This window comes from Columba livia, chromosome 1 (genome assembly GCF_036013475.1).
Source record: "Columba livia isolate bColLiv1 breed racing homer chromosome 1, bColLiv1.pat.W.v2, whole genome shotgun sequence".
Taxonomy (NCBI): Eukaryota; Metazoa; Chordata; class Aves; order Columbiformes; family Columbidae; genus Columba; species Columba livia.
The window spans coordinates 46,057,228-46,084,697 of record NC_088602.1 but is presented as its reverse complement, the minus strand read 5'-3'; the positions used below and the strand labels follow the sequence as shown (position 1 = coordinate 46,084,697).

Sequence of the window (27,470 nt, the reverse complement as noted above, 5' to 3'; positions counted from 1 at the left end):
TGAGCTGCTGTAATTCTCAGTGCATATCTAGAAATCTATTTCTGATTCACTCACTTTTAAATTGCATATTCAGGCATTTTATTTTGGTCCAAGTCACAGAGTCAACTTTTTTAATGGTTATTGCTGATTGTTTTAAAAACTGTAACATCTCCATCAGTAGAGAACCTCAAAATTTGGTGGCATTTCAATCTAAAAAAAAATATCTATGTTTTCATGGTATTCTGTACACTTTCCAAGATACATTAGTACATATGCCATCTGACTCATACCACAAGAACAAGTCCATCTGTTTAAATGTACTAATTTTGTCACACTAAATGGTATATGTTGGGCTCTTACTATGTAAAATGCTAACACTATAATGCACAAGTTGTTTTTTTTATACATAGTAGTGTGTAGATATTACATCTTCCACAATTCGTTGAAGATCAAAGAAAATATACTATGTAATTCATGCGACTGCAATTCATCTGTTTCCAGTCATTTGCAGCAATTATCTATATGCTATTCTTTAAGATGCAGGCTAGACAGACTGAAAGAATAAAAAATGAAACATCTGAGATAACTTAGTTCCAATGAGATGGAACTCAACTTTATACTTCTAGACCAATTGTGTTGACACACCAGAAGGCTGTGCTGATATCCAGCGAGGCCTGGACAGACTGGAAGACTGGGCAGAGAAGAACCTGATGAAATTCAACGAGGGCAAGTGGAGGGTCCTGTACTTGGAGAGGAACAGCCCTAGGCACCAATACAGGTTAGAGGTGGACCTGCTGGAAAGCATCTTTGCAAAGAAGGACCTGCGAGTTCTGGTGAATAATAGGTTGACCATGAGTCAACAATGTGCCCTTGTGGCCAAGAAGACCAACGGTATCCTGGGGTGCATTAAGAAGAGTGTGACCAGCAGGTCAAGGGAGGTTATCCTCCCCCTCTACTCTGCCCTGGTGAGGCTGCATCTGGAGTACTGCATCCAGTTCTGGGCACCCCAGTTTAAGAAGGACAAGTAATTACTGAAGGGAGTCCAGCAGTGGGCTACAAAGATGATTAGAGGCCTGGAGCATCTTTCTTATGAAGAGAGGCTGAGAGAGCTGGGTCTGTTAGGCCTGGAGAAGAGAAGACTGTGAGGAGATCTTATCAATGCTTACAAATATTTCAAGGGTGGATGTGAAGAGGATGGGACCGGACTCTTCAGTGGTGCCAAATGATAGGATGAGGGGCAAAAGGCACAGACGGAAGCACAGGAGGTTCCATCTGAATATGAGGAGGAAATTTGTTACTCTGAGGGTGCCAGGGCACTGAAACAGGCTGCTCAAAGAGGTCACGGGGTCTTCTTCTCTGGAGACATTCAAAACCCGCCTGGACACATTCCTGTGTGATCTGCTCTGGGTGAACCTGCTTTGGCAGGTGGGTTGGACATGATGATCTACAGAGGTCACTTCCAACCCCAACCATTCTCTGATTCTGTTAGAATGAGGTAAATGCTGCATTTATCACACACTATGTCCAAATGAGCTACAAATATGGAAATCTAACCAATTGAGTACTTAATATCACATTTATCAATGTTTAACAAAATGCTGTCTTGATTATATCTGCTTCTGTTACCTCGCTGTAAGTTGATCATCCACATCAGTCTTTGATTTCTCTGGGGACACCTGTTCTGAGGCAAGGGCAGCCCTGCAATATGAATTGTGAAAACATACTTAATGCACAAGAAGATATTTGGAAACACATTATATCATTTAAATGGATTACCATTGTAGGTACTGTATTTCTTACAAAAGTAACCCCAGTGATTTTCAGTTTTCCCTGAGAAACATTTTCCTGTTTTTTTTTTTTTTCTTTACATATATATAAAATAAAAAATATATATAATATATATAAAGAATGACATACATAATATATAAAAAGAATTAATATATAAAAAGCTATATAATGCTTTATTTCGTGAGATTACAACATCCACTGAGTCTTGAAAAATTAGTATTCCAAGACCAGCTGCTTTGTTAGCACAGATATAGTAATAAAGTGCAGTTCCTTTACTGTTTCAATAATATTTTAGTAATAAAGGATTTTTAAACACTTTTCTACTACCTTATGTAGTAACAACTAACGTTTTGTTTATTTAGAAAAGTACTGATTTTTAAAAAACTAAGTAAACAATTTCACTTTCCTGTTTTTACTTATTTGTATGAGTAGTCAGATTGGTCGTTACAGGAATACTAAAATTTTAACAAATTATAAAAAAGGGAGAAGGCAGGTGATACAGTTGGATGTGAGAGTTACAGGTTTCTTTAGAGAATCTTCCAGTTAGGATGGCAACTAAACCATGACAAGTTTTATAGCTGTCTTAACTATAAGCCATGAAATTACAGGTTGTTTAAATAATCTTTTCCTAATTTAGGCCTTGTGAAATGCATGTTTAATTAATTAATTAATTAATTAATTTTCTGAAATTAGAGCAACCTTTGCAGACATTCAGATAAGTTTAGAGTACTTTAAGTCAATTTACCTTATGTTAATACCTTCTATTACGAGTCTTTGCATGTGCACAGCTTTTTAATTTACCACTTTCTTTTTCTTCATTTTGTGCATACTCTATTTTTCACTCTTTCTTTATAGCAACAGTTTAATATAAAGGAATTTTTGCATTAGCAACATATATAACTGTGGAACTAAAACTGGGAAGCAGGTTTAAATTTTTTGTAGAGTTACAGTTGGTTTTGCAGTTTGAATAAACATCCAATTAAACATTCTAAGCTATGTGAAAAGTTACATTTCTGCAAGGAAGGAAGTCTTCTTCATGTAATTCTGTGACATTGACTACAGAGGATCCCTTCCAGATAAATGATACAGTCTGTGTATTATAAATATATGTAAAATAATAATCAAGGCTTGTGCACAGAAGTGTGTTGCATTTCTAAATCTACTAAGAAGCAAAGTAAGCAAGACATACGTCATTGGAGCCTCCGAATTTTCCGAAGTGGTCCTAAGGAAAGAAAAGAGTAAGGATTTCAGAAACCAAGTAGCAAAATGCCAGTATTGAAGCACTTTGCAAAATTCTAAATCAGTCAAAGGCAGTTAATTTTGCTTTTTCTTACTTCCTAAGTGGTTGTTTTCTTTGTTTCTTAATGTGGAACACATGTTTAACTCAAGTAGCATAATACTAAATTCTAATCATATTCTTTATACTTTACTAAGACAATCATTCTTCAATTAATATTCTCCAGTCATTGATCAATAGTGTTCTGTTTTCAGCACACAATTTTTAATCAAAAAACTCAATTACAGTGAGCTGCTTATATTCTTAGCTTCAACTGCAACATCTCCTAAGTGTTCTATAAAGTGTGCTTAGTCAGCTTGGAATGGAGGTGAAGCACTTCAGAGGTTTCCATGTCATGCTTGACTAGTAGAAGGCTGGGATCAGGTCTCAGAATCAGGAAATGTAACTGAATAATAAACCCTGACCAAAAATCTTCCAAACCCATGATTGCTGAACTCCCTTCCTGGGGTTAGCAGAACAACTGGCCATTCTCATATTTGAAGAAAAGACACAGGTCTTTGCTCCACCTGTCACTAAGACTGATACTGACCTTATAAAACTGGTTATTAGCATCTATGCATAGCACTTTACTTCCTGAAACTCATGGGCAAGTAAAAGGCTTTGCTTTGGTGACTATTATTAATTACAATAACATTCACAATTTGAAATAGCTTTCAAAGCACTTTTAAAAGACGAAAAAATAAGTGCCCATCACTGTTTAACCAACAGTCTTTGGTGACAGTGTTGTTAGAGGACCCAGGAAGGCACATGAGAGCTTCATTAAAAATATGCCTGTATTTTGGTCTTCTCTGGACTATGAGAGAAGAGGAGTAACTGGATAATTAGCATTGAGAAAGACACAGGAATCTCGGCATTTTTTTGGAATCTGGGCAGATACCATATAGAGGATGAAGCATGTCCTATGCTTTCAAACTTACCATGATCATAGTGAGATATTGAAGTGAAGCCAGATAAATTCATCACAGTTGACATATTAAAAATATCTAGTAAACACTGACTTAAAAGAATATAAACTTTAAGATTTAGGAGATATCTTTCTGCTGGGCGGTGAGTGACTTTGGACCTTGGCCAAACAGACAGTAGTAAACAGAGAATAAGAATAAAAAGAATTGCTAAACTTGGTTTTAAGGATTCATGTTAAAGTGTCCCAGTGGCAAAAATTTCACAAACTGCCTAGGCAATAGTGTACCAAGGTATTGTACCTGACATGCAATGTATCCATTAAATTCTATTTAATTTAATTTTTATCATTGATATGCACAAGACTTATGTTGGAAGTTTCCCAGATTAAAACTAGAGAAGTACAAGACAATGCTGCAGCCAATGGGAGACCTAAGCAAAGAATACCACTGAAGTTCATTAGTGAATATTTTAAGCCATCCATATCCTGCTTTTAGATGAGATCACAAGAAATATTCTCTGTTCTCTTTCTGATCTGCTAGAAAGCAAACACAACTTTAGAAATAAATGTTAAACGTTCATCTGCAAGTAACTTTAGCCAGAGTTTTTCTTCTAAACTTATTATTGGACACCTCACTGAGATATGACTAAGCAAATCTTTAGGTTTTTGCCACACCGTTAACTAAAAGGGCCCAGGGTTAGCCCCTGGCTGTCAGACCAAATGGTGCCAATAGATTCCTGCCCTTCTGGCTAGTCGCTCTGTAGCAGATTTGTCTTGTGGACAGCTAAATGGAATAGTCCAAAGCAAGACCATGAAGAAAGCATAAAAGCATTGTAGGAAAATTTGGGGAGCAATTATGTAACCTCAAGACACTGGCACTTCACATATTCAGATCTGAGTCAGTGCTGGGCATGAAGCTGTTGAGAGCCCGAACAAGTATCAAGGCATGGGATGCTTTCTCTTGCCATCTTCCTCATCAAACTCAGTCCCTCAAAGAATTGCCCTGTTGGGTCACTCTCAAAAGCAGCTCTAGCTAAGAACTAGGAAATAACTGACAATCATTAGTACTTACCGTTTGGTTTCCACTGTTTCTGTCGTAGTCTTTGTACTTGAAACTGAGGGAGGCATCCAAGACTGCCTGTCAGTGTTAACAAATAAATTCCTGAGTATTAGTTTGATGCTATGGGGCTGGACAGCATACTGTGAATATTAGAAAGTCAGAAGTGATGTAGAAATACCTTGAACTTTTCTTAAATTGTTAGTATCATGAAATACTGCATACAATAGGTTTTAGACCATTTTTTCCAGAAAAATGAATGAAATTGGAAATAATACAGTAAATTTTAATTATTGTTGTGAAAAGTGTGTTCTCTGACTCTAGGTGGTCTTTTCTGCAATCTGACTGATACAGATAAATGGATCATTCATGAGAAGGACAAACAGATAGAATGCACAATGGAAAGGGTGTCAAGGATCAAGCCAAGAAACATGTTCAGACTGGTATTAGAGGTCACATAAACATCACAAGCACTTTCAGTTATTATCATTTTTTTTCCTCAAAACTATCAATCCAGCAATTATTTCTGAGGAAAAAGCAATTGCACCATAAACAGTGCAATTCAGTGATGGCCTTTCACATCTTCAAAGAGCTGGAATAGAACTACAGGGCTGAAAACACCATAAAATTCCACCTAACAAGCAGGGCGATTAGCATGAAAATGATGACATTTTAATTTCTGCTTTCGTAGTTCTACTGATCACAATTTTTATGCATGAAATATAGAAGAGAAAATTACAAACAGACAGAATTTGCAGCTGGGAAGTATGCACAAAAATATGGCTATTGCCCACAGTGTATTTAGATTAAAAATGTAGCTCTTTGCTCCACACCCTGGTTTTATTATTTCCCAGATGATACTATCAGAAATCAAAATTTTTAAAGCTAACTGTGCATCATGCATAAAACCTTAGTGTGTTCTATTGCAGTGCAACAGCACAGGGTCAAGTTTAGCATCAGAGATTTCAGCTGATCACAACTACAGTGAGCTACAAATTTAGACACTTGAAAAGGCATAAGGTCGCTGAGTTAAGGGCTGCAGGACAGAGCATCTATTGGTGCTATGTCCACTGGGCTCACAAAACTGGCTCTACAGAGACAACCTTGAAACACATTACTCTCATGGAAAAAGCCAAAGCATGTAGAAGACGATTCCTTGAAGCTGCTGAGGAGTTAGAGCATGCTAGAGGAGAGAGTTGGTAACATTTTTATATGTAATTGTGATATATTACTGAGTTTTCATAGAGTGCTATATATCCTTTGGCAACCATGCAATGGTGGTAATGATTACCTTTTTTTCTTGGTTGGAGATGTTGCAGCAGTGTTTGTGGATGATGCATCAGGAGTCCAAGATTGTCTGTTAAGGAAATACACTTAATTAATTAATTAATATTCAATAAGTATATCATTCTAAGAAAGAACAACAACAACAAACAAATAAACCCCACAATGATAAGAAATCATGTTTCTACTGCCAGAATGATAAAACCGTGTATGGTAAATGGTAGGACTATGTTTATACATGAGAGAACAGATGTGTTTTCACTTGATATCCAAAGTAATTACTGGCTTCTTAATATCCGGACTTCTGTACTTACACTTCAGTCTCCGAAACTTAAAATATTAAAGTATTTACTTTTCATTATTTAAATTTTAGGTTTCTTCCTGAATTGTGTCAATTTTATTATATGCCTGTAAAAGTAGCTGGTATTCCTCATACTCCTAACTGTATAAATTCCAAGCCAGTGATTTTTCTCATAAAGGTCATCACAAAGTTATCGTCTTGTCCTCTGCAATTCTTAATGTAATGAGAATAACTGAAAAATGGAACTTTAGAAATAATTTTATTGCTCTCTGGCAGGAAAAAGTATATACCATTTAAGTCTCATGTAAGTCCTAATTCAAAATTCACGGTAGGTCTATTAAAAAGTCATCTCCGGACAAAACAAGGTAAAATCCAATTTATATGATGTTTCATGTTTCATCATCACCATGATTTACAACATAATGCTGCAGAATCATAATTTAAAAGAATGACCTCACTTGACCTTTAAATGCCAGGGATATTCATTTGCTCTTCAGAGTAATATCTCAACACTTCTCAAGATGACATTTAATTGCTGTGTTCAGTCTTCACTAGCAACTATACTTCTGTAATTTATTACTGACAGAACACTACTGACATTGATGAAGGTGCAGTGAAATATCTGTACCATTCATTTGTAAGTATGGTGGCTGAGCTCTCCTGACTTCCATTTTTTAAATAAAAATTTCAAGTAGGTAGGAACTGTAAATTCTTCAGAAACTAAATTTTCAGTGTTATGTAATCATATTATATATAAAAATTGGTCCTCTCTGAATCATAAACAAACTTAGAATGTCTCAAAAATATGTACTAACTTATTTTAAATTAAATATTTGTTTAAACCAGTTTTAAACAAAAGACTAAGCTTCTGACAAAAGAAAACCTTTCAAATAAATCATACATTTTCTGTTTGTTTTTTTGTGGGAAAAATCAGTTAACTTGTCTGTCAAAAAAAAGTATTCTTTTAATGTCTTAGTACTCAAGTTTTCCATTTGCAATGTTCAACAACATTTTGCACTGAAAACCTTAATCAGAAATTTTTCTTGCAGACTTTCCCCAGAAACATGTAGCCTATTTGATAGAATTAATGCAAAGAAATTTAGAACTCTCAAACATACCCACACTGAACTGTTTTTGAAACACTCTTATTTTTCTTTTTTGTATTTAAAATGCTGTGTGTCATAAATAATTGCTATGCTGAGTAAATGTGTTATCTGGCTGGGTCTTTCTTTTAATCTTTGTGGACAAATACACATTTCTAAAGAAAAATATTCTTATTCTAAAGAAACTATTAGTATTTGACAGACATAAGATGAATTGTCCTCCAAAAGATCCCTTTTCTCTTCACCAGCTATAAAAGGATTCTGTGATAACCTAGGTATAAATGTCTGCATTTGAGATATCGTGTGGTGAAATGAACCTATTAGGCCATATCCCATACAAAATATCTCTCTATATAATATATGCTTGGTATGTACAGGTAATCAAAATGTATGATAATATATAACAAACAGATGATAATACATGATAAATTATACATGAGACATGATAAATCATTTTACATAATATTTAAATCATAAAGCTTCCAAACCTCATACCTGTTGCTTTGCTTATTATTCAGAGTTGGAGACTTATTTATTTTATCAGTATCATTTCTGTCCGGAATTCTGTAAGAAACACAGAAATTATTTATAACACACATGCTAGATCTTATTTAAAACAAACAACCAAACAAACCAACCAACCACAAACACTTGCATAAAATTCAAAGATGATGTATCACTTTGCCCTGTGTACAGATTAAAAATTCCCCAGTGTCAAAACTGGTATAGAACTGAAGCTGATTTAATATAAATTGAATGTATTAATATCTGAATAGTCTAAGTAGCTCACTGCAAATAACTGTTTTAAAATGTTATGTTGAAACACTAATTGATATGCTGTATCAAGCTTCATTGTTGTAAGCAGTTAATTTATTACAGCTCCTTTAAATTAAATCAGAATACCAGAAAGAAAAATGGTTTTCAGTCAAGCAGCGCATAAGCCATCCCCTCTTCCTCTACCTCACCATCACTTGAGGGATGCAACAGTCTTGTTTTCTTTCCACCTTTTAGAGATCAATGTGACTTGAAAATATTCTGGTGTAAAATCCCTGATAAAGCGTGCTAGTGACATCTATCAAAGAAGTTAGATTATTTGTACTTGAATTGATTTTGTTAAGTAATGACATTTACAGTAAGAAACAACCATGTGATTTTTCAAGCCCTCTATGTATTCTACAGTTGTTGCCTAAAACCCTTCAGAATTTTCACAGAAATCACCATGTAGCTTTCATAGCTGGAAGAACTTAAGTACTTATTTTATTTCAGCTTTCTCCCCATATATGGAATATCCTTTAATAAGAACAGGGGGACTCTGAAAAGTTCAAATATGAGGCGATGTACATTGAAATACATTACAAATACTAAATTGAGAGGGTTATCTTAAATACTTGGTTAAACCAGCTCAAACACATTTTGAGCTACAACCTATTTACATACAAAAATTACTTAATTTTAGTTATCTATTCCCATTTATAAACTGAAACTATAGATACAAAGTAATTAAACCTAGAACTACAATATAATATAATAATATAAAATATTTTGTATCCTTTCTTCAGGCAAGTATCACAGAATACTGTTGTATTTAATGAAAACCCTTCAAGGGAACTCTGGGACATAATCTGCACCAGTATGTGCTCTGTGCCTTTTTCAAACATTAAATTTAATTGTGCAAACAACTATTCTGTATCGTGGGCAGCTTGTCACTATGACCAGCAGTTACAGTTACTGGAAGGATCACTAGAGGTCTCACTAAACTCACTCACGTTACTGTGGATGCAAACATGAGCATTTCTTATAATTCACAACTGCCCTATGAACCAGGATTTCTTTCAAGTTTAATTTCATATTTTCACATTTTCAGCATAATAAATGGTTCTGTATTTGCCCATTTTAAGGATCCATCTGACATCCTACTCCACTGCTGCCCAGTGTAGCAGGAGCTTTGAAAAAAGTGAAGGAAGAAAGGTAAGTATAATGTTAACTTCTCCTTGTATATAACTTTTCAGCTTCTGATAAGCAGTGGTCAGAGAATATCCTCTGTTTGCATCCAGAATTTTGTCTCCAAGAGACACCTTCGGATCAATGATCCATTTACCCATCTAAAGATTTTTCTGAACCAATTTAAATTTCTGGCCTCCACAATATTCTGCAGTGTTAACTCCTACAATTAATGTTAAAGGAAAAATAAGTGTTCTCTTTTTTTTCTTTTTTTCTCTCTTTTTCTTCCCCCTTGAATCATTACCTAAACATTGCATACACTATCTCCTCATTTTTACAGTGCAAATAACATAAAATATTCATTCCATACTTACTTTCCCTGGATCACTCTTTTCCAACCTGAGCAAACTTCGTCTCTTCAGACATTCCACATATGAAAGCTATTCCATCCTTGTGATCATCCTTTCTCCCTTTCCTTTTTACTTGTTTGTTTGGTTGGTTTGGTTGGTTAGTTTTTTGTGGTTGTTGTTTTTGGTGGGTTTTTTTGTTTTGTTCTATTGTAGTTTCTTCACGTAAGTGAAATACTGCATGCAGTGCTCAAGATATACTAAACAGGTTCACACTATGACAGAACAGCGGTTTCTGGTTTGCTCTCACTTCACTTTTCTAATGATTTCTACCATTCCAAAGGATTAGATTACTAATAAAGCAGACAACGAAAGTGTGTCGTTTGCTTCAGCCTCATCCCTTCAGATCTAACATCTATAAATGCAATTAGGATTTATTCTTCATGGAAGCTACTCTGGACTAAGTAACATACAACACTTGGAAAAATAGCAACGTAATTTTCATTGTCACTATTTGATTTTTAAAGTCTTGGTCATCTTTTGTCAAATATTTAGTTAGTTGCTAATAATAAGAGAGTAATAAAGGAATAAATAATTTTTTTCCTCCCATCCAGAAAGGCTAGATGTGATCACCTGCACAATGCAATTGTTATCTGAGTTATATGTAGATCTACATGTCAATACAAGTATATTTGTACCTACTACCATCAAGCTGTGGATTTCTGTTAACAACTTAAGTGTGTTTGGTATTTTCATGTGCTTGCAGCCAATGGTACAATTGCATGTAGCCATCTGCTATATCTCTCCCAGGTCTGTAGTACTTAAACTGATGTTCAAGTTTTGTAGATATTGGGTTAGGAAAAATTTATATCAAACAATACCTTATTTGAACATGAATATGGCAGTATCCAAGACACAAAAAGCTGTACTTAATATGGCTTTTAGATATGTTTCCACTGTCACGTTTACACATGCAATGAAGAACTCAAAATTACTCCTCTACTTCTCAAACGTTTTTTTTTTTTTATTACAATTTAAAATACTTGAATTTCTACTTCAAATACTTCAAATATTTCAATACTTCAAATACTTCAAATAATAGCCATTTTGAAGACCAGCTATTGAAGAGATTCATCCAGAGAGATCCAGACAAATCTTTGTCTCTTGGAATGTCACAGTCATGGCCAGGAGACATGAAAAACAGAGTTGTGGAAAAAAGTTTCAATCTCTAGCTTGAAAACAGGTAACTCTTAAAGAACTTATGCAGGGTAGAAGGCCACAATTTTAGAGTATCTTAGCTAGACAAAATTTATTTTCTACATGGACAACGTGACTTACAATAATTCTGTAAACAATTATGAGAGAACTCCAATACCAAGGTAAATCTTCCCAAGAACTGTCTAGAAGGAGCAATCATTTAGACTTTATTCTTCATTTCAGAAACATGCTCTATTTTCAAATTCCCATTTTAATTTTGAACAGGAAAAACAAATGAATGCTTCTTTGTCACACAGGCAACTAAACAATATAGCTGTTCTGCCAACTATTCTAAGCTTGGAGACTTCTTTACTGTGGTTACGCTTGTCAGAAGTAATTTATAAGAAAACCAGGGAATTGTTCCTGGTGGAGAACATCCCTCACAGAGGAAGTAGATGTACCAAATTTGACTGCAGGCTACAGAAAGGTGCTAAGAGAAAATACATCACCACACCCTTTCATGCCTTAGGTTGCAAGTCTGAAGAGATGCAGAACACACGGTCATCCCTTACAGAAGTGACTGCTTGCAATAGTTGTGCACAAATTAATCCTGGAATTGCTATATTCCACAGTTTTGAGAAGACCAATGATGAGTGAGGAAAAAAAAAACAAACAACTTGACTGCAGCTTCCTCACTGCGATTATTTCAAGGTAGAACCATCATTATTCAATCCATTTATGGACATATTCCACATTAATTATCAGAAGTTTATCTTCACATCTGTAATTATTTCTCTGTATTCTCTGTCATCTGTTGCATATTAAGAACCCTTTATGTCATATATTTGTGTTTATGAAAAGACAAAGGCAGCCAGCTTACAGCCTAAAATAATTTAGACATCTTACTATCTCAGCATAAAGCAAAAAGATATACATTATGATGATGATAGAGATAGAGACAGAGTACAAAAGGACAACGCTGTTCAGTGACACTGTAGAAATTGGAATCGTCCTGTGCCTTCCTTCAAAATTGTTTTGAAGTCAACAATTGTGTAGATAACACTCACACAGCTGATACATTCTACTTGAAATTCACAGAAATTTGCTTTAAGGAGTCTCAAATAAACTGATTTCCTATGTGATAATAGAGAAGGTCTTTTCATGCATAAATCACTGGTTAACAAGCAGGAAATGAAGGTCTGGAATAAACAATTTTTCAGAGTGGAAGGCAGGATCTGCACAAGACCTGTGTTTTTCCATATGTTCTTAAATTATCTAGAAAAAGAAGGCAAGTGAGATGATGTTGCTTGCCAATGACACTAACTCATGACAGTCAAAATAAATGCCGACTAGCAAGGCTTTCAGAATTCGTCTGCTAACATGTCAGATTTCTATAATGGCAGATGACATTAACTTTTCATAGGTGCAAAGTAATGCCTGCCAAGAAAAACAATCTCTGAAACAGCTATTATCACTCAGGAAAATGGTCTTGGAGTTATATAGATAATGTTTTGAAAATGAAAGCTCAATTCTCAGCAGCACTGAAAGGAGCAAATTCAATATTGTGAAGTATGAGGGAAAAAATAACAAATGAATCAAAAGCTGTCCTTATACTCCTCTATATATACAAGAGATGTGTCCATCTTAAACACTTGCATGGAGATTTGGACCCCCAGATCAAAAACGCTAATATGGAAATAGAAAAGATTCAGAGAAGAGCAATAGGTAAATTAAAGTTATGGAATGGCTTTCTCTTGATGAGTGAACAGCAAGATTCAACGGCCTGCAGAACAATTGACAGAAGAACGATATCACACAGCTTATTCTATTCCAGGCTTCTATGGAGAAGGTAAATTTTAGTCAACAATGTTTTGTTGTTTCTAACAACAGAAGTAAGGACCATCAAGCAATATTTTACACTGTGCTGAGATCCAGTCAAACAAGTGCACTTTTTCCACAGTGTGCATTTAAATGCTGGTACTCATAGCCTCAGCATGTTGTAGGTGCCAGATGTAAATGGGGGCTGAATTTTGAAGATGCGACACAGAAAGAATCTACAAACACAGGCATGGTCACGTCTTGACAGAGGTCAAGGCTGAAGAAGACATTCAAATTAATCCCTTGTATGATAAGCATATGATTCTGATATTTGTACTGATCATGGTATGAAACGGCAGCAAGGATTTGCAAAGAACTAGAGGTTTAGCTTTGTTGTGCTTAAGTGTTGGAGATAGGACTTTGACTTCTAGTTTAAAAAGTGGGAAACTGGGTAGGAGTGCATATCATCTGTACAGAGATAGTTACATTTATGAGGACAAGAAAACATAGAAATTGATATAGAAAAAAGAAGAGCAAAATGTCGAAAGAACTTCTCAAATCATGTTTCCATTTGTATCATTCATGCAAAAATAGTTCTGCTTAGTCTTATTTCTACTAAGTCTTCCACTTTGATGTTTAATAAATAACAAAATTTAAAAACCAACCAAACAACAACAAAAAAAAAGCAAACAGAACCAAACCAAAACAAAACAAAAAACCCCACAATCCACTGATTTAATTCAAGCTTTTCTTTTAAAGACCTCTCACAGGTATGAGAATCACAAAAGACAATGTATACGGAAAAAAATCCCTACCTGTCCAAGTTAGTATCAGACCTGTATCGTCCAAGTACAGCTTTCTGATCTTCCTTTTCATTTGTGCTAGTGCTATAAAAAAGGTTAGAAATGCCACTTTGGTCACTGCTTTTATTAAACAACTTATCACCAATAAAACAATATATGTCTTGAATTAAGGTATCATACAGGATTTCAGACCATTCAGGTGTCAACAGGTCCAACCCTGCATCAATTGCAATAATTGAATTTACAATTATTGACAATGATGTCAGATTTACATTGGAAATATGTATAGACTAAAATTTAAAACAGAAAGCTCTTGCTATAAACAGGATATAGTAACAGGAAACTCAGTTTTCTTTGTGAATATCATTAGAAATCATCAGATACTCTACTGTACCTGTGTAGGTTATCTTGGGATTTGTATTGATTAAGCACAGCTCTTCCATAGTTTTCATCAGCACTTCAAGCAAAAAAAAAAGACAGTGGTTAGTTAAAATTTTAATATTTAAAACAGAAAGTTGTTTCTTGGCAAAAGATTCCTGTCCTCAATCAGATTTCACAGCTGCCGTGACCACATCTTCTACAGATCTCTGCTTTAGGTGACTCCAGACATTTTGGAGTAAGAATTATCTCTTCCTATCTGCTGTTCTTGGATCGAATAATGAGGGCCTTGTCTCAAGGTGGAGATCTTACAGTAATACAAGTCCTAGTTTGCATTACAGTAAATTTCAACTGTTTCTGACTTAAGGTCCTTAAAAGAACTTCTCAAGATTTATAGTCTTCGTGCTTGTAAAAAGAAAAAGTCAGATTGTATTCTTGCAGCCTAAATATATGAATTGTGGGATTTTTCTTGTAGAGCAGAAGCCTGACATCTTATTAAATGGTCAGTGCTCAAAAGTCCCAATGAAAAGCATAGTCAGTGAAAGTCCGGAAGACTAGTACTTCCAAAAGGCAATCAATACCTCATCAAGATAAGCAAATAACAGTTATTTGATGAAATTTACGTAATTCTAGATTATACTATTAATGAAAAAATAGAAAATCCAACAAAAAGTATGTGGCATGGTGAACTAAATACCTATCTTTCATATCTTCATATCTTCATATCTTTCATATCTTTCTTACCTTTCCTCTTCAGGCCTCTTCTTTATCCAGCTGTTGTCTTGCAAAAGGGTCCGTCGTTTATTACTATCATGAGTAGTCTGTTGTCTGCTTTTAATTGCAACAGAGGGGCTCTTTTTATCTGCAAATGCAGAGAAACATCTTGAAAATGAATATATGGGATAATTTTGGAAGCTTAAATTACTACTAAAAAGGCTGAAATATGTAAAAGTTTAGCACAGATTGAATCTTTAGCTACCACTGCTGTTTAGTACAAACTGTCCTCTTGAAAAGTTCATGACTTAATCCCTTCAACCTTGAAGGGACTGCAGAAGCCCAGTTTATCAAACAAAATTCAGTTTCATCCTTGATATGAAACAGCTTGGCATATTTTTAATGTCAACAATCACGGATCTGATAAAGGAACTATGAAATATACATACAAGAGTAAATTGAGGAAAGTCAAACTAATTAATCCTGTTTCCTGGGCTGTTGTCTGTGGTTCTTATATTTATAGAAGTGTGACAGGATGTAAATTTCTAATGAAAACTAAACTTGAAATAATCAAATGGCCCTCCACCTACATGCAGTCTAACATGTGGATTTTCAGGTTTCTCAAACGGTTTAGATTTCCTCTGAAGCTTTTTCCTTAGTGGCTGAACGAACAGGGTCTCTTTTCTAACCAGTTACTGAGTTTTACTGAGCTTTTAATAAAAACAATACCTTTAAGATCTATATATTTTAGTTACATTTAACTAAAATTGGTGTATGGTTTCAAAGGTTATTGGGAGGGACAGACAGACAGATATGTGCACTCACATGCTGTATGAACACGGAAGTCTTATATACCTATGAAAACAACCTAAAATATCAGCCCAACAAGGCTGACATTTAGTATATTGAGGAACTAACTATACAATGTTCACTTCGTTTGTGAGAATATATATTCCTTACTGTATTAGAAAGCTGATGTTTATCTCTGGTTTCCCTTTATGAGGGGTTTGGCCTAGAAGTAATCAAAAATATTCAATGACTATTGGTCAGTATTCTCAGTTCTTTTCCTTCCCACCTAAGTTTCATATTATCAGCCTGTTTGAGCTGAGGGGGAATATTGTTACCATTTTACCATTCCACTTTGAAATGGAAGACTAGAAGTTGAGCCCAAATAGAAATTCCATTTTTAGATTGTGATATTTGCCCCAAAATTTGCCAGACAAGAGAAGCTGAAAAATCAAACCTTTGTTAATTAATCAACAAAGTGACTGATAAATAATACTGAGTTTCTCAGGTTTTCCTTTGGAGACCTTTATGATTTTCTCCATGAATTCCCCACTCTGAGCATCCAGCAAGGACATTTGACCCTAAAGGTTGTGTAGAAAGACCACACTTTGCAGCAAATACATGCAGTCAGCATGATGTCATTTGTCAGAGCTGTGTTTTGGCATTCTGTTGTGATTTATAGAACAATGTAGCTCTTGCTTTCAATACAAGAACTTCGGCTGTAGTGATAACATAAAAAATGACAAATAGCTACAGTGAGTCCAAATCATAATAAAGCACCAAAACATTTATTTTAAGTGACAATAACCAAGATTGACTTTTTAAATACATTTTTCTCATGAAAGAAAAACACTGCAGTGCAAAGGTAAAATTAAGTCTAAAAACATACATCTGACTGTAAGCCAAACTGTGTCTGCTCTTATCTGTTGAAATTCACGGTAGGTATGTCCATACTTCTAAATAAAAGAAGGCCAGTGAAGGAATTCAAGGGTTGGACTAATCATTCATATTTTTCCCTAATTGAAAACATTCTCTGGATTTGTGCAGAGAAGCTCTCTCCAAGACTAAGCTGCTAGAGAAGTGACAAACATTTAAGAAATATGGATGTGACGTGTGTTGCTGTTGCTTGGGCCTGATGACAGGGTTTGACTTTCTTTTTTTGAGCAGTGTAGATGCAGCCCCTTGAGACCATTATGAAATGAACAGGCACATCAAAGATGAAATTTGTAAGAATGTGTTGAAAATCATGCGACATTTAGAACAAAAAGTCATCAATCCCTACTGCATGATTTCTGCAGCAGATTGTTCACTGCCACTCGACCTCGTTTTTCTTTTAACAATATATATTAAAACCTGACTTAAAGACTTCAAAAAATGAAGACATCCCAGCCTCACCCACAGAGCTCCAGCGGTTCATTAAATATATATTAAAATATAAAGTTTAGTCCTTGCAAACTGAAAAGAGGAAGGGCCTCCATCAGTTTAAACAATAGCATTGTCTCATAGTCACTGTCAATAATAGAGATAGTTATAATTGGTGAACAAGACTATATTCAGTATATTCAAACCAGTAAATATTACTTGTTCAAATATGCTGATAACACAAGAAATGACTGGGATGTAATAGGGACTTGGATGAACATACATAGATAGAAATTAAAACTTTGCAACATTCATAAATCAAGAATTTGAATGAAGATCCAACAGCAAAAAACTGTGCCTTCCTATTTTCATAAATATTTACATACTTTTTAATTTAGTATGATTATTTGCATTGAGAAAAAAAAAAAAAAACAATCAATCCCCACAAACTTGATTTCCTGAAGTAGGGAAAATGTGAGTTGCATATGTATTCCAGATTGAAAACCTTTCTTCAGCAAGAATAGCTGATGGCAAGTAAAGGGGTGGTAATGGTTCCAGAATTCCTTCCATACTAGTAGTGTTTGCCAAAAATGTTTTCAACTGTCTGCCATGCATTTAAATCTGTGCTTTACTGTCAGCCATAACTTCCTCTGAATCTTGAAGAAAAACCCTTCAGTGACGGAAACATGGCATAAGCAGTTCTATGTATTCAAGAAGTACTCAGTATAAACTCAACAATTAAAATTAACTTTGTAAAGACAATATTGGTTTTTTTTCCAATGACATTTTAAGAAAATTATTATTACCTACCCAAAAATTACTTGGATTTCATGGAAATCATGGCTTTCTTAATTGCTTAGTGCAAACAAGGTTTTGGGAAGTCTCCTATAAAAGCAGCAGCCCAGAAGTACATATTGCGTTTTCTTTTCAAGAAACATTACAAGAAATTTGCTAATGCATGAGGCCTTGGGTTTGCTGAAGAGCACTCATTTCTGGTCTGATGAATTGTCTCTGAAGTTTGAATTAAAAAATTAAATATAGATCCGATACAACAGCTTAGGTCACATGAGCACAGGCAGGTGGAGCTCATCCCCTTCTTATTTTGGCAATAAAGAGTTTAACTCCTCAACACGGTAGAGCCAAACTGCTCCTTGCCGTGATTGCACCCATTTTGGTGTACTTATGCCTGGCGTGTCCCACCTAAGCCAGGTCCTAATGTGCCTCAAAACCTTTCAGTCTTTAAAAGTATTTTGCATGTTCGAGTCAAATGGAAAAATTCATCATGTTTCCAGTTTGCCTCTGGTCATTACTCTGCACAGAAAGCAAAATCCAGCCCTCCTCAATTTTTTTCCCTCCAGAAGGATAAACACCCCCATCTGACAATGATTAAATGTCTTTTTTCTCCCTTTTCCCCATTCCAATTTTCCTCTATTTCTCCTCATTTCTTCTGAGCAAGTCAAAGAGACGCTGCTGAGGGTGATGGATGCCCTGCCTGCCCACAGCCCTCCCAGCCACCATGTTCCTCTGGGGTTTCCACAGCAACCACAGGTGTCAGCGGAGGCAGCCACCGTCTTGCACCAAGCTGTCCACCTCCACTGCTCCACCACACCGCACTGCCTGTCACCACCAAAGAGTGGAGGCATGTCCTGTGAGGGAGCTGCGTGAGGGGCATGGTGATGCTTGGAAAGGAGGGGCCCATGCCTCAACCTCTAAGTGCCCTGAGAGCAGAAGATGAAGGAGACTCAGTGTTACCGCTTTGATTAGGAGACTGTTTTCGTATGCCGAAAGCTGACATTCCGTTCAGTGGGGTGTCCTTCTGGGGAATCTAAAAGGAAACATGAAAAAAACAAACAAACAAACAAGAAAGAGTTGGCGGTGAGATGAAGAATCAGCCACAATGACAATTTAAGTTCATTTGCCAATTTAATCAACTCCTTGCACAAGTTTAGTCTGATAGGGTGGAATGACTTATCACTACCCTGAGAATATGTGGGGTGGTGAGAGCCTCTGGAGGGCAAGACAGAAGAATGAAGAACAGGCTGAGATGATTAGTTTAATGGGAAGACAATCAGCCTGTGGCTCAGAGCAATGCCCAGAGCTCACTCAGCCCCGCTGACGCTGACCGGTCTCCGGTCTCACGGCTTCAGTGGCCTGCAGCTAATGTGGGGGTCCAGGACAGAGCCCTGAAGCAATTTTGCAGTCACTGACTTCTTCCTTTATCTCGTATGAAGTTAAAAAAATATCCTCCAAGGCTGCTGATTTAATAAAAAAAATTCTTTGGGAGCTGTGCCACTCAAAACATGTCATGCTATGCTTTGAAACTGCGTTTTGAATATCAGCTTTCCTAGAGGAAGCATCAAGCAGAACATAATGACATTTCTACATCAAAAAATTCCGCCTTAAGTTAAAAATAAACAAAACTAAACAATCCTAATACTGACTTAAGAGTGTGGACAAAACCGACTGTCTTTAGTAAATTGATTCCTTTTCAATAAGCAGCATTTTCCAAGAAAACCATGTTAGGCTGGAAAGTTCCCAACCAGCTCCACTCATCAGGCTGCTAAAATTTACAGAAGCACCAAGGAATATTTTTTGTGACAGGAGCAGTCATTAAAAATCAGAACCGTTCCCAGTTCTCTGGGTGACACAGTTGTGCTGGGTTTCTTGCAGACACAGATTGTATTGCTCACTCACCTGAGATAGAATGGAATGAGAGACAGGAGCCTGTGGCTCTTTCTTTACTTATGGCAGGTGAAGAAGATGTTGAATTTTGGATGAAAACTTAGCAAAAATACTAAAAGTAATACTGACAACAAAACAGCCAGAACTAGCGGATGGCACCACGAATTGCACATAGACCAGATTTTTCTTTTCGATGTTGTTACTGCCAGACAATTGCTGAAAAAGCTTATGACTTCCAAGAAAAGAAAGCAGAAAACCAAAATCTGGATGTAAACATATATCTTTTGGGAAAGTAAGATATAAATACAAAAATAATATCCAAGTCCAAAAGTCTGCATATATTTTACCCAGTTGTGAAGTTCCAGATGTTTGTAAGAATTTAAAATTCTGGCATGTGGATTGGAAGGCTCTGGCCCACACTCTTTTAACCTTAGTTATTGGTATCAAGCATACACTGGCACAGTGTGTGGAGAAAACATGTGACTGCTGGATCTGGTTCCCACTCAATAAAAATATGCTTAGGGCTATGGTGAGCCTTATTTGTTTTACAATAAGATATAAAATATCTTTCCAAATTACTGGTATAGAGTTTCAAGCAGGTATGCACTGAATTTCCTAGAAACTGTTCATGTGGGTTATCAAGCAATCAGTTTTAGATAATAACCAATCTTGCTATAAATTTTCCTGAACCATCACACAATGATAGAGTGAGCTCTGATTTGTTTACTTTTTCAGCTTAGCAACAGCTGGACGTCTGATACTGGCTTTTATTTCAATCAGTCCTAGGATAATATGAAGCCTGACATTTCAGTATGTTTCGCAAGAAATGAGTGCTGGCACTTCTTCATCTGGAGAAAAGGTAGTAGTTTGTATAGAATGAACTTGGATTTTGTTTCTAGTAAAGACTTTTAAAGCCATTCCATAAGGGAAGGAAATCATAAAACTTCGAAAATGGAGCCTTCTTGTGTGGAAATTAGACCAAATGGGATCATTCTAAGGCTTAGGATATTTTGTTAAAAATACAGTTTTTGCAATTTAAATATTCCTCATTAAAAATGACAGGAAATTGCTATGTAGACTTCATGTTTTACTATAGCCTTGCTTTCCATAGATTCATGATAGAAACTGAAATTTCTCAGAGAACTGGCAAAGAAGTATCATATATCTTGGTTAAAAATAAACAAGAAAGCCTTAGACATTTGTTCCAAAATATAAAGTATCGATGAAGTAAAAAAATCTATACATTTTGAGGCTGGTCTTTAACATCTACAGAATAACTACAAATGCATTAATGACACTGAAACCCTGAAAATCAACTGGAAAGTAGGTTTGCAACTCCCATTTGTAACCATGCATGACAAAAGAATATCCAGCAACCATGTTTCTTTCATCCTCCATCATTTAATTAAAACTGTGTTTTGCCTCTTGTCCTATATTTATTGGTTAATGTTTTTAGGGCAAAACAATATTTGTCTTGCACATGTGTACAGCATCCAGAATAAACTACTACCTAGTCTCCCAGCCCAAAAGCAGAACGCATGAATGAATATAAGAAACAGCCACACTCCCTTTCACAGTCAGCACTGAAAATGGGCCAGGTATTCAGAATACTGCCATATTGTCCCCAAGGTTTACATCTTACTTCCGAACTTTCAAGTTGAATATCAAAGATGAATCCATTAAAATTTAGAATGCAAATTAAAAATCAACCCATTTTAATCTCCAGCACAATGAAAAATCATCGGAGTAAGATTTAAATCTGCAGATCTTAGAAATTAGAAGAATCCTGTATAAAGCGGCAGAATAAGACTCATCAAAGCATTTTTTTTTCTCAGTTTTTACTATTGTGAACTAAATGTGTGTGTATAAAGGGGAATGGACAGAAGATTGTGAGGATCATGTTAGTTTAAAAACTTCAGCTCATAATGATCTGGAATCATCACATTATTTACACGGGTCAATGAATTGCTTATCTTCAGCCCATAGTTACAAGGGAGATAGAAAAAAGCATTTAGCTTTGTAAATGAAATTGTGAGAAAGAGAAGTCGTAGGCTTTTATAGTATACTATAGCAGTAAATTATGTTCAGGCATTCTTAATGAGGTCCCTAACCACTGAAGCAAAACAGCTCAGCTGGAATGCAAACCAAAAACAAACAGGAATGCAGCTCCAGTGTAATTTGAATTTTAAAACAGCATCAGGAAACTTGAAAGAAAATTGAAACTGCCCCAGCCAGTCCAATGAGCAATTGCCAAAATGTTTCAAGACATGCCAATCCTGGATTTAGACCCTCCCCCATTTTTTGAGAAATACAAATAAAATCTCAAAGAAATCCAGAAGAAACTTCAGACATGATTTCTGGGAAGGTCAAATGCCCCTCCAAGCTGGTAGCAAATTATTGAGAAAGCAGCACAGGTCTTCATTTCTGTTTTTATCACAAACAGCCATATTCGCACTTCTACATCTCCTTTCCACATCCTGCATTGACTGTTCAGCAGACCTCAGGCCTGCCTTAAATTCTCAAAGCTAGACTTAGTTTTCATCTGGTCTGAACACACCCATTTTTCCAACACAGAGTCCTCTTGCCTTCCTTCTTCTGTTCTTTGCTGTAGCTTTCTACGTAATTAGGTTCCACATATATGCATTGCTGTATTTTTAAAAACACATACAAATAATGCAAACATTTCCTGTAAGCAACATGTTTTCCACATGAGGCTGAACTTACAACCAAAAAAGTCTTTGTTCTTCGGCTTCTAGCTATGACGGTCATTAAGACCTTCTCTATAAATATTCAGTTTATATGTATTTTGCTTTTAATAAACAATATTTTTTTCCACTGCTTAGAGCTACCACATATCATGACACTGTGTAATACATAATTCAACATAGTAGCTGTTGAGGAAGTGTAGAGGGAGGTACATTTTCTTCTCTTAAAAGTCAAAACATTTGGTTTTATACTTTTATATATATATATATATATATATATATATATATATATATAAAGCATTGCCAAATGTGAATGCTTAAAATATCAGACTTCCTACAATTATTTATGAACTGGGTGTTACAAAAATTTATAGATGAACAACTAGTTTAAAATAAAAAACTCTCAGAATTTTCCTGTCTTCCAGCTTCTGATGCTGCATTGCTAAAGCAGTTTGGCGTGTCCACATAAAAAGCCAGCTGGAACAAACATGTTTCTTTATATTAATACATGGCTCTGCACAGTCACAGCTTGCTGACCACAGTTTGCTACACATCCTTAAAGTTCCAGCTTTTCAAAGACATATAATATCTGCCATATTGTGCTGGTTTTGGGTGGGGCAGAGTTAATTTTCTTCATAGTATCTAGTATGAGGCTATGTTTTGGATTTGTGCTGGAAACAACTTTGATAATACAAGGGTGTTTTTGCTATTGCTGAGCAGGGCTCACACAGAGTCAAGGCCTTTTCTGCTCCTCACATCTCCCCACCAGCAAGTGGGCTGGGGGAGCACAAGAAGCTGGGAGGGGACACAATGGGGACAACTGACCCCAACTGACCAAAGGAATGTTCCACATCATATGGCATCATACTCAGTATAAAAAGGTGGGGAAAGAAGGAAATGGGAATGTTTGGAGTGATGGCATTTTGTCTTCCCAAGTAATCATTACACATGATGGAGCCTGGTTTTCCTGGAGATGGTTGAACACCTGCCTGCCAATGGGAATTGATGAATTCTTTCTTTTGCTTTGCTTGCATGCATATTAAACTCTCTTCATCTCAACCCACCAGTTTTCTCACTTTTACTCTTCCATTCTCTCCACCATCGCACCAGGGGGAATGAGTGAACAGCTGTGTGGTGCTTAGTTGCCAGCTGGGGTTAAACCATGACAGTTCTTTTTGGCACCTCAGCTTGGGGCTCAAAGGGCTCCAGATAATGACAGATTTTATTAGAATGTGCTAGACTGAATTTACAGTTTAGCTATTAATTGCCGGGCTCCTGTGCTTGCCCTGGGGCTTGCTTGCTTTCTTGTATATTAGCGTCTAGTGCTCATTAGTGGCTGTTTTTGTTTTGTGTGCTTGCTCTACTGCAAGCAATGTACAGTGCAATTGCTCACCACCTGCCGACTGAAAATAAACTTTGTTCTTTCTTTATTCCAAATATGAAACTTTCCACCAAAATTTCATCTTCTTGAAGTACTATTCTGCTCTGAAGTAAGTTGAATATTCAGTCTCTTGTGAGTACTCAGAGCTCAGAATTTTAGAATTATTCCATTGGAAATCAAATAAAAATTTAGGAAATGAATTTTCCACATCCTTTGTGTTTTAACTCATTTGCTTGCTTTCACTGCAGTCCAGGAAAAATTTTGTGTATAATAACTACTGGTGATAAAATAAAATAAAGGTTTACTTCAGTTTTGCTTTTTGCCCCCCCAAACCCCCTTTTTTTTAATCCATTGGAACTTTTAATGTTAATTCTATACTACATGATTTATCTTTCATTTATATGAGTGAATGTGGAGAATAAGATATTTTAAACAAAGCATATTTGATCCTACGTAATCCCAGTTTCAATGTACACCACAGTTTTCCCTTGCCTTCAGTTAACAATCTCTGTGTCAGGTCAGCAAACTTAATTATTTTCTCTGTCATTTCTCTAGAATATAGTAAGACCTAGATGTGTGAGCAAGCAACTGATTAAAGTCATGCTGACATAATATAGCATAAAGAACTCCCAGCCTTAGAAATACAGCACTGAGGAGACACATCATTATAGTTGTTCTTCTAGATAGATATTCATTGTGTGAGGTGAAATCTAGTTTGGAAGTCAATACCAATTTTGACGTTCTGTACATACAGTATTTTTCCCCTCAGATATCAGAAGTCCTGTCAGATCTGGCTACCTATACCTATACTTCAAGTCTAATAAGAATCTGTATTTCTAAACACAGCTTCACTTTGTGATTGCAGGTAAAGGTTGTTTTTTGAATCACTGTCACAGCTACAACCACCCAAAGCTGTACCAGCCTTACATTCCCAAACTTGCTATTTCAGTCAAGCATACGATGTCCTAAATAGCCGTAATGGGCCACTCTGGCAGGTGCATATCTGTATGTATAACAGATGCTGCACTGACTTCCCTCCAAAATTGTCATCAATATCCACTGTTGTAGCTCAAGGCTGTAGGTCAGGACATGAAAAGAAAGAACAATGTTGCTAACTCAGCAGAGTACCAAGCATGTACTCAGAACTTGACAAATAAACACTTGAGTATCATTTATAAGCTTCACAATTATAAGTACCATGGTTTTCTTTGTTTGGTAATTATTTAGTATTTTTATCCTTTTGCTGAAAACTTCACGTAAAAATGACTGCTTTTGTTTTACAGACATTAAAAAACAACAATAACATGTTCCCAGCGTGAATTTTTTTCCCCAAAGTTAAATAGCAGAGCAATAGCCATATAATACATCTGTACACTTTGGAAATAACACATTGTGTTTAAGTGAGTATCTTACTATACTGTTTAGGCCACAGAATTGACAACAACCCTCATAGGGAATAGGAACAAGTGTATGTGTGTAAAACAAAAAACAGGCAAGGTTAAAACAGGCGAGGTAGAACTCAAGAACACGTAAATGTATGACAGAAATCATTCATCTATTTGTAGCAGAAAGAGCTCTCAGAACTGGTTTTTCAGGGCGTGGGCAGAGGAGATTCTGTTTTGAAAGAAATAAGCTTTGGAACTGTCACTAATGTAAAATCAGCTGCTAAGTCAGAAACCCAATTTGTGTGTGTTTTCAAATTATAAATGTATGATCAGTTTTAAATGATAATTTTAGATTTATTATAATTATTATTATTATTCAACTCATTCCTTTCACTTTGCTGTATTTTTAATGAAGAACGCTTACTTTTTATACATGGGTTCCATTCATGGTGCAGATAACACATTGTATCAAAGCAGAATAGGTACGTTTCCTATAATTTTGTAAGGGTGGAAATTATTTCTGGATTCTTTACAAGTAGCTTGTTTTTAAAAAGCAAACTATTGCTAAATTCTTTTCAAAATCATATACTTGAAGCAAATACAATTAAATGAGGGTTTAATACTCTTTAATTTTAGATAGAAATTCCAAAGAAAGTATAAATAAACAGTAATGCAAACAAAGAAGGAAAATGACATTAAAATAGTCATTTGGGAGAAGTGGTCTGAACAATGAGTTTTTCATGAGAGAAATAGCACTAAACTAAATTACAATGAACGATATAATGTATGTAAAGAAGTAATTAAGATAGTACAGCCAAGAGAACATTTCAGAAAGGTCTAGGGAATTTGAACACCCCAACTGAGACACTTTGAGAGCTGAGTTTTCATAGTCAAGTTCTCCACAGCTCTTGAAAATCAGATTCTTTGAAGTGGGATCCTTAGTTGGACACTGAGGAATAACAGAACATCTGAAAACACAGGACTTCTGATATATGGTATATAGAAACAGAAAAATATACGCCCTTACCTAGGTACAGTAGAAGTCAGTGTCCTAGCGTGGCTCTGTATGGTAAGTCAACCTGGAGATATCTGGAAGTGAGGTACAATCAAAGCAGACAGAGAGCTGAAGTGTTGTTCCCCATCCAGCTGTCTGAAAAGTCAAGAGTCTTCTCCTTCAGAGGCTGAGTCACTTACAGAGGAGGTAGGAGGTGTGGAAGAGGGTGGCACCTTGTAGAAATACCAGATCAATTAGAAGTAGTGGTGAGTTGTTATACTTCTGTGCTTGTTGTACTTTTCAGGTGGAGTAGGGCTGGGTTTTGTAAAATCAAATGCTCTTACAGACCTTGAAACAGAAAACCAAGCAATTACTATTTGGAAAAAATACACTGCGCTCATTTGGATTTTCCACAGCAAAAGATATTGCAGAGCCTTAGGGCTGCCCCTCAGCTAGAGGGTTTCAGGTATTTACACAGGTGAACATAAAAAACCACAGTATTTCATCAAAGGAAAATTCTGCAGAAACGTTACGTGGGGAACACACACTGGAATCTGATATGCATTAAGCATTTGCCCTGCTTGTCTGTGTGGGCAGAGGTAGAAGATCTGTGAGGGAAAATCCTCCCACATGAGGTCTCGTTGCAAGTCCCTCTTGTCTGTGTGCATTTGCATTCTCCTTCAGTGCAGCCAATAATAAACAGAAAGGAGAGAAGAGACTGCCTTCACTTTTTTTTTCTTTACAATGGCTGTAATATGTTTCTCTGTAGGCTAACAATTGCTTTACTATTAATAGATACAGTAGCAAGGAACATAAAATTCCTATACGAAATGCTGTATGTGACCCTACGGTTCTCTTTAAGATACAGAGTCTGTTTTTAAAGTGTTTATTGAAGCCCACACTTATTTTATGTTTGGGGAGCTTTTGTAATGAAATATGCAAGATGTGGTTATACAATATAATGAATAACCTTTAGTCCTGCTGCCTTTTGTGAAAAATAAGTATTTCAACACAAAAAAAAAGCAAACTCTGACACACATTAACTTAGTAAATGTCTCCTTAGCAAAATTTCTATTTGTTTTTGCTGATGTTTGCCTCTTCACAGGCTTGGTACTTAGTAGCATGAAGTTATTGTCTAAATATTGGTCATATCTGATGAAATACAGCTGATGAAGCAGAGCAGCAGACAAGAAATACCAAGCATACACTAATAACTACCACAAGTTTCAGGATTAATGAATACAAACAAACAAACCTTTCTGAACTT

The 27,470-nt window shown here is 35.9% G+C and overlaps 1 protein-coding gene across 3 annotated transcripts in view; it reads right to left on the bottom strand.

Annotated features, from left to right (window-relative positions):
• SCEL (sciellin) overlaps window positions 1-27,470 on the bottom strand; it is a 73,840-nt gene that overhangs the window by 24,870 nt on the left and 21,500 nt on the right. For 2 of the 3 annotated variants that reach the window (XM_065056392.1, XM_065056382.1), the window contains exons 2-11: window positions 26,237-26,551; window positions 18,809-18,881; window positions 14,939-15,056; window positions 14,211-14,273; window positions 13,829-13,900; window positions 8,206-8,274; window positions 6,314-6,379; window positions 5,038-5,103; window positions 2,957-2,989; window positions 1,606-1,677 (exon numbers count right to left, since the gene is read on the bottom strand). In XM_065056392.1, coding sequence (XP_064912464.1) covers window positions 1,606-1,677; window positions 2,957-2,989; window positions 5,038-5,103; window positions 6,314-6,379; window positions 8,206-8,274; window positions 13,829-13,900; window positions 14,211-14,273; window positions 14,939-15,056; window positions 18,809-18,851 — 602 coding nt within the window. In that variant the 5' untranslated portion in view covers window positions 18,852-18,881; window positions 26,237-26,551. The remainder of the gene's footprint in view (window positions 1-1,605; window positions 1,678-2,956; window positions 2,990-5,037; window positions 5,104-6,313; window positions 6,380-8,205; window positions 8,275-13,828; window positions 13,901-14,210; window positions 14,274-14,938; window positions 15,057-18,808; window positions 18,882-26,236; window positions 26,552-27,470) is intronic. The other variant, XM_065056388.1, reaches the window with a different exon arrangement.